Source organism: Phragmites australis, chromosome 2 (assembly GCF_958298935.1).
Source record: "Phragmites australis chromosome 2, lpPhrAust1.1, whole genome shotgun sequence".
NCBI classification, from domain to species: Eukaryota; Viridiplantae; Streptophyta; class Magnoliopsida; order Poales; family Poaceae; genus Phragmites; species Phragmites australis.
Genome location: NC_084922.1, coordinates 41,001,705 through 41,009,893, shown reverse-complemented (window position 1 = coordinate 41,009,893; position 8,189 = coordinate 41,001,705). Strand labels below are relative to the sequence as shown.

General features: G+C 43.8%; 2 protein-coding genes across 2 annotated transcripts; both read left to right on the top strand.

Annotated features, from left to right (window-relative positions):
- Positions 1–592: 592 nt before the first annotated feature.
- LOC133908890 (universal stress protein PHOS32-like) lies at positions 593–4,599 on the top strand. Its single transcript, XM_062351102.1, has 2 exons — positions 593–1,553; positions 4,133–4,599. The coding sequence occupies exons 1-2, from the start codon at positions 785–787 to the stop codon at positions 4,138–4,140; spliced, it is 777 nt and encodes a 258-aa protein (XP_062207086.1). The 5' UTR covers positions 593–784; the 3' UTR covers positions 4,141–4,599.
- Positions 4,600–4,733: 134 nt separating this feature from the next.
- LOC133908889 (uncharacterized) lies at positions 4,734–7,761 on the top strand. Its single transcript, XM_062351101.1, has 4 exons — positions 4,734–5,199; positions 5,318–5,526; positions 6,242–6,349; positions 6,653–7,761. Exons 1-4 carry the CDS (start codon positions 4,902–4,904, stop codon positions 7,343–7,345), a joined length of 1,308 nt encoding a protein of 435 aa, XP_062207085.1. The 5' UTR covers positions 4,734–4,901; the 3' UTR covers positions 7,346–7,761.
- The last annotated feature ends 428 nt before the right edge of the window (positions 7,762–8,189 follow it).

Sequence of the window (8,189 nt, the reverse complement as noted above, 5' to 3'; positions counted from 1 at the left end):
TATTTAGTTTTCTGAGATGTTTGGTTAGAAGGGGTAACCGGGATGTGATACTATTTATAGAGAATATTTTTTTGAGATGCTGGATGAGCATATTTGTCAAAAACTACTCAATGAAATCGTCTATGTCCTGCATAAGCTTTATTTCTGCTGATGTGTTATATTCTAATTGGATATAATAAATACACTTTTTTAAATCATATTTTAAATAATATTGTCTCCTGACCTGTTAATCTGATTTGTGATCTGATTATATCGTTGTATTTATATCTATTAAATCAATAAAACAAGATCTCGTATGATTGTATTTTATTATAAAATTAAATATATGACAAGAGAATTTCATAAAATTTTAGTTAATTTCATCTAAATTTTATTCGTCTAACCAAACAAAATTTTTAGATCGCTATATACAAACTATTAAATAAGAAATTAAATCACCTTATCCAACTAAACGTAGATAGTTACCTCCCATCTAATCTTATCTCAAATAAAAACACATTGAAAATTTAAGAAACTTTTAAAAATAGATTAAGAAAAGGGGCAGACAGTGGGACACAACTAGGCCGCTACGTGTACAAGAAGTTATTCCTCCCCGGATCACACCGCAACTCGCATCGCACTCTGGCTGCTCTGCACTCCATTCCATTTCAAACAAAAACCTCTCTCTGCTCTCGCCTCCGGCCCGGATCAAACCGCCACCGAAAAATCCCCCCAAAAAACCAGCAGTTCGCAGTAGTAAACGCGGCAGAACCCTAGCGCCCACCCTCTGACTCCCATCCATCCCATGGCGGCCAACCACTCCTCCGGCACCGACATGGCCTCCTCCTCTCCGGCGCCCCCGGCGCCGGTGCGGCTTTCCGCGGCGGCGCAGGCGGCCGCGATCCAGCCCTCCTCCCCGCGCTTCTTCTTCTCCTCGCTGGTCGGTACCAACCCGGCCTCCCCGCACCGCCGCATCGCCATCGCCGTCGACCTCTCCGACGAATCCGCCTTCGCCGTCAAGTGGGCCGTGCAGAACTACCTCCGCCCCGGGGACGCCGTCGTGCTGCTCCACGTGCGCCCCACGTCCGTGCTCTACGGCGCGGACTGGGGCTCCATCCCGGTCTCCGTCTCCGACGAGGGCGCCGGCGCGGACGGGGAGGAGGGCGCCTCCGAGGAGGAGCTGCAGAAGAAGCGGGAGGAGGACTACGACGCGTTCACCTCCACCAAGGCGCAGGACCTGGCGCAGCCGCTGGTCGACGCGCAGATCCCCTTTAAGATCCACGTCGTCAAGGATCACGACATGAAGGAGCGCCTCTGCCTCGAGGCCGAGCGCCTGGGCTTGTCCGCTATGATCATGGGAAGCCGCGGTTTCGGCGCCTCGCGCAAGGGCGGGAAGGGGAGGCTTGGGAGTGTTAGTGATTACTGCGTGCATCACTGTGTCTGCCCGGTTGTGGTTGTTCGCTACCCCGATGATGCTGCAGGTGCTGGTGGGGAGGCAGCAGGGGCAACAGATGAGCTGCACACTGTGCCCGAGGATGAACCTGTGTATCACGATGCCCCTGAGGTTCACAAAGGTCTGCCCTTTTGCTTTGCTAAGTCCACAGTTTTGACTTTGTATGCTGTTCGACTAATTTGCCACAAAGTGTTCCATGAAATGATTTAGTAAACAAATTCTGATAGGGAAGAAAAGTTAGTATAGAAATAGCTGATTCAGTAGGAATTTCCTTTGATAAGTGTGTAAATCGTTGATCTTTTGTCTAAAATTGTTTCATGGTCTCACTTTCCCAGTCTTATTTGATGACCCTGTTGGGTTTGAAGTTTGATCATTTTTTCAGCCATCCACTGTAGTTTGCGCTGAATCAATTAACATGTGTGAAACTGTTGTAAACTGTTAAGAATGCTGATAGTCTCTATTACTACATGTTTGCCGGTTCTCTTAAAATTGTACCGGGACAATTAAATTGTAGTGTGGAAGCCGCAGAGGTGCATGAAATATGATTCAAATGCCTCTGCTGCTGCAGCCTGCATTAATATTTTTCAGTGTTCATACATTGTTTTGTTCCTTGCTTAATACAAAGATACTCAGATATCCTGTGCATTCTCGAAAGAAAAAACATTACTATGCTTATGCTAGGTAGTGTCCATTGGCATAATTACTACATTTTACTTGGTGAAGAACACGTCATGAAACTAAGGAAATATTAGCTCAATTTGGAATTAGGCCTTGTTTAGAGATAGCACAGTGAATGAATATTGTGATCACAGCAATTTCCTAGCTATCAAGAAAACCAAGGACGCTACCATATAAAGGGGTAATGCCACTAGTTATATTATGGTTATATGTAGCTTCTATGGATTTTTTTCTCTCCTGATTATGTCTCTACCGAACAACTGAATTTAAAACAATTGTCTTGCTATGTTATATGTAGTTAATTTTTATTCATGAATGTGGATACAATGATTAATTCATCATTATTTTAGACTAAAATTTCCTATAGTTCACTGAAGGTTGTAGAAATTAACAGTGCTAAATTCAAAATGGTAGAATATGCTTACCACAATTTTTAATGAATACACAGGGGAATTTTGCATCCTGGGATGTGTTTTTAGCTACATGTACCTGTTAGATGCTGTGGAATAATTGCTCAAAGTTACTTAGCCTGCTTTGCAATTTAATCGAAGTAGTTCAAGATTATGTGCTAAAGTTAATCTCTCTTTCGAAAGGTCCAATCTTTCACACTTTTAAGATTTTCACTAAAGTAAAATATAGCTCATTGTCACCTTCATGGAAGACATTCCCACTTCAAAGTGGTTGCTTTGTGGAAGGTTTTGTTTAGGGACACATGCAATTAAAATAATGCGTACTTTAGAAATTTAGAGTTTTTTTTTCCAGAGTAAATATATTTCGATTGTCTTCCACTCTGATCCTGCACTCTTCTGATGTAGTTCACTCTTCTGATGTAGTTATGTGGCACTTTTATATTTGGTTTTCCCTCTCCTTGTCTTTCGATACATGTGCCCTGATAAGGGGTCCTCCTTTCTGTTATTGCCTTGAGGTTATCTGTTACTTTCATTCACATCACATGTTATCGTTGTTTCTTTTATTGCCTTGATGTTATCTATTACTTTCAATGTATCATGTTGTTACTTCTTCGTAACTGCGTTGCATAATGGTAGATCATCCAGTTGCTTCAAACTACACCTCGTTATCCTCAGATTATTGATCGGAACATCATATTTGTTCAGATTATGCTTCATTTCTACGTGACCTCATAATAGATGTAGTTACTGTTGTCTGTACTATAGTGTAATCTCTAGGACATCAACCGGTCTTCTTACTTGGATGTTGTTGGAACAAATGGATCTGGACTAGGGCCTCTTTAGTTCATTGACACTGTTACCAGTTGCCATACTTTATTGCTTAGCAATGTGGGCTGACTAGTGGGCAACTTGTGACAATAGGTATGGGGAGTTTAGCATGTCACACTTGGTTGCAGAAAAATATTGCAGCAAATAACAAAAGGATTAGACAGAGACATTTCTCTATAGTTTTGAACTATATGATGTGCTAAGTGCTTTTGTTTGGGCTAGAAATGGCCTGCCTAGTGGCTTCTGAGTGTTGATAACTTACTCGGGATGGTTTGAGATGCAAAAAATGCATTGGTCCTTGTGTACATTAATTTGTTGTTCAAATGCAATTATCCATTGAGACAAATCACATTTCATCATTTTTGTTGTCGTACCAACCTACTGTGGTGCCATTTGAGTATTTTTTAACTATATGGAGGAATTTTGAGAAATTTTTGTTCATTGAGTAGAATGCTGGTGCTGATATTTCATGAGGCCAATGCTTCTAAACTCCTATTTTGAAGGAACTGTATCATTGCATTAGCACTGTATTCTCTTGTTGTTTCATCTTTTTGATGACTCATATGCAATTGATCTCTTGTCTTGTATGTCGAGTGTACCTATTCGACATAGATATTTTCAATTGCTTCCTCATATCCAATTTTCACTTTCTTGAAAGTCACTTTTATTTGATTATGTACGTCGCATGGTTGCCTGATATCAACTTCTCCTATGCTGAGAAAGTTTGCTTGCGGGCATATGCTGCTGCTGGATTTTGATTCCACTGTTTTTTGGTGCACTGCAGAAAACTGAGGCAATGGCATGCAGCTGAAGCAGGAAGGAAAACATGAGGCTTGTAGCCAGGCGATCCATGTGTATTTGGAAGATGCAACTGGTTGCTTATCTTTGCTTCTTTGCTTTTATATCTGCTGCGTATCATAAACTGGGTTGACCAGCAGTCTGCTTTCCGTTTTGAGTTTCATATCGGAGTCCTAGATCATCGGAGTCTTTGTTGGTTTGCTTGCGAGATGTTTATATTGTCGGACGCCATGTAGAGTACACGTCCCGTGGGTAGGAGCTGTCTTACGGATGTTTATGCTGGGGCTGGGCTCCTAAATTTATCTTATTTTGCAAGACCGTTGTATTCTCTCGTAGTTCTCAACACGCTATCATCTGCTCTATTCAGCCTGGTTTGTATTGGATACTTGGTTAATGGAGTACTTTCTGTATTTACTACTCGGATATTGGATAGAATAATTGCCTAGTTGGATACTTCTTGTTGTTAATAACGTGAGCTTGTGCTTACATGTTTCATGTTTGTTAGACTGGTTTGTTAAGAATTACTCAGAAATAAATCTGTCAAAACAAATGCCATATTGCTATGTCCTTGCTGCCAATTCGCGATTTGCAAACCAACCACTTGTACGCCAGCAGTGAACTGTTCGTTTCGGCGCGCCGGTGTGGCTTCTTTCCCTCCCTTCGCCCGAAGGCCCAAAAGAAAAGAAAAAAAGGCGCGCAGCGCAGCAACCGCCAACCGCGCGGCGAGGCATCGGCATTCGGCAAGGCGGCAAGCCATGGAGGAGGGGCTGGTGTCGGTGGACAAGTTCGGCGGCGGTAGCCAGGCCTACTTCCTGACGCACCTCCACCAGGACCACACCCGCGGCCTCGGCGCTGCGGGCGGGTGGCGCCACGGCCCGCTCTACTGCTCCCCGACCACGGCCCGACTCCTCCCCACCCGATTCCCCGGGATCGACGCCTCCCTCCTCCGCCCGCTCGCCCCCGGCGCCTCCGCATCCCTCTCCCTCTCCTCCCCATCCTCCGACCGGCCCCTTTCCCTCCGCGTCACCGCCATCCCCGCCCTCCACTGCCCCGGTACGGTACCGTCTTCCACCCCGATTCGCTCGCTTCACACTCTTCTCTACACGACTGGTACTGAACTACTGATCTGCGGCGGGATTCGGCGGCCGTCTCGTCTCGTCTCTGCGCGCAGGCTCGCTCATGTACCTCTTTCGCGGGGACCTCGGTTGCATGCTGTACACGGGGGACTTCCGCTGGGAGCTGGGCTGCGACAAGGCGCGGCGGGCGAAGCAGGCGCTCCTCGACGCGCTCGGTGGGGATGCCGTCGACGTGCTCTATCTGGACAACACCTACTGCCATCCGTCGCTCAACTTCCCTCCGCGCCCCATCGTGGCTGAGCAGGTGAGCTTCGCTTAAACCTGCGTGATGATTGTGCCGTATTATGCCTTCTTCGCATGATGATTCAGTTTACCGAACCCATCCGGTCCAGTTTCGCGTAATGATGCGCTCGCTTGAACCATCTAGCATCTAGGATGGCTTCAATAAGTTGCAAGATTAAATTCTGTGGAGTCCTCAACACATTCTTGGACTGAAGTCTGAAGGTCATCAGAATCAGTAGATACACTTCTGCGCACATTTTCAGAGCCTATCCTGATTTCTCGACGAGAAATCTTAAGAGTTTAGTTGTGTTGCTTATATCTCGTTACACGCAGCTTGAGCAATGAGCATCCATCTTGACTTATGAAGCAACTAATAATTAGTGTTTCCTCAAACATTTATAGCATGTTGATGTTGATGCTACTCAGACCAAAATGTCACAAATGAAATGTGAAATCAATGTGCATACATTGGCTGCTAAAGCTGCAGCAGGAGAAAAAAAATTAATTGATCATGATTTGGGATGGATTCCCTGCTAGTGCTGCCATTGTCAACATGCCACCTGCAATAACATGTCATGCCACCTGCAATAAGATGTCGCTCGCAACTTGTAAGCAGGTTGTCTATGCTTATGTTCTTGTGTGCTGAATGTACTGTACTGGCCAAAATAGAAGCCAATGTAATTAATCATGTTGTGATTGGATGCTCTATACTCATAGTTCTTAGATTTGAGATGCAGATGGTTGATATTATTCAGGCACATCCTGATCATGAAGTTATTATTGGTGTTGACACTCTTGGAAAAGAAGACCTGTTGCTTCATATATCCAGAGCACTAAAAACAAAGGTTGTAGCCTCCCTTTCTCAATATACTCCATGTTCTACTCTTCCACAGAACCTTAATGGATTTCTTTTGAGATATAACTGACATAACCTTGGCAGATTTCTTACATGCAATTCCAATTGATGTTCTATGGTTCAATAATAACTTGCTTCATTGTCAATGTTTGTCGTGATCAGCCTATGCAGTCTATAATTCAGTTTAGCTACAAACGCTTAGTGTGTTAACTGCTGTTTTATCTGATATTCTAAACACTACACGTTCACCTTCCTAATATTGAAACATTCTCCTTTAATTTTTTTCCATCAGATTTGGGTCTGGCCCCAGCGCCTGCAGACAATACACCTTCTAGGCATTGATGAAAACCACGAGCTCTTTACCACACAGACCAGTTTGACTAGGGTCCGTGCTGTTCCAAGATACAGTTTCACCATCGAGAGTCTTGAAGCTTTGAACACAGTGTGCCCCACTATAGGAATCATGCCTTCTGGTATTCCTTGGCTTTGGAAAAGCAGCGAAGGAAAGGCTAAGTACAGCGGTAGGTCACCAGCAAAGTCTATCAGGTGCAAAGGGCGAGATGATGGCATAGAGATGGATTATGATCCCTTATCACCACCAAAGCTATTTGAGAAGGATTCTTACACTTTGCCATACTCCGAGCACGCTTGTTTTTCAGAGTTAGAGGATTTTATGCAAACAGTGCGACCATCAACGGTCATAGGAATCGTCTGCTCATCGTTCTGTTATGTAAATCCTCGCCACCACTTCAGGCATCTTTTTGGGGACAATGATGTTCATACCGACAGGACGCCTGTAAAGAACAAGGGTGGAGATACAAATAACTTGACACCAAAGAGAAGGCCAAATGGTTCAACGACTCCGAAAGAAAGGAAGTTCAGGATCTCCAGTTCAAATCTGTATAGAAGCAAAGTTACAATGAAACGGAAGGAGTGCTGCGGTGCAAGGATTGATGATACTGAAGACCTTATCGGTGTCGCCTGAGTTATCTCCCCAAGTAAAGTAATGTTTTCTCATGTAAAGATTAACAACTGGATGGAGGAAGGCTGGGAGCGGTGGGTTCAAGCTGACCAGCTTGCTTGTCTGGATGCTACCGCTGCCATCTGTTCCTTGGAAGTTAGAACTCTGTTGTGCTAGCAAGATACATTCAGACTCGGTTGTGCTGTAGAGTATTACTCCTTTTGTTAGCTGTCCAGTAGTTGAGTTGATGCAAGCCTCGTCTACCTGTTACTCGTAATACCTTATGCTGTATGTATGCATCACTGGAGGTGACTGGAACAGTGGACACCAACTTATACACATAACTTCGGTGGACCTTATTAGCCTTGGTCTTGGTATAGGCCCACAGCCTACCAGACCCTCTTTTTTTTAGAGGAACCAGACTTAAATGAGACCTGGAAATTAACCGCCTTGCCGTGCCAAAACCTTGGGTTTGGTTAGGCAGTTAGATCAAATCTAACGATGTATAATACTATAGCAAGTGGTATTATTGTTGTCACTAACTACTATATTAAAAGCCATGTTATTAATAACATACGCAGAAAATATTCTTCTTTCTTTATTTACTATGTGGTTATTGATATTAATAACTTTTGTATGATACCGCGTGGCCTATTATCTCATACGGGGTAAGAGAAATATCAACTATTAGATCAATTAAAATGGACGGTTCATATCAACTTGGGTGTACTTAAAAAAATCCAAATATTAACTTGCTATCTTATTTTCATAGTAAATTCATATGTACAAAGGGTGTACACGAAGCATGAGGGAGCCATGGCTCCCTAGCCCCTGCTAGCTCCGTCTCTGTTAACAGTTATGTACGTTT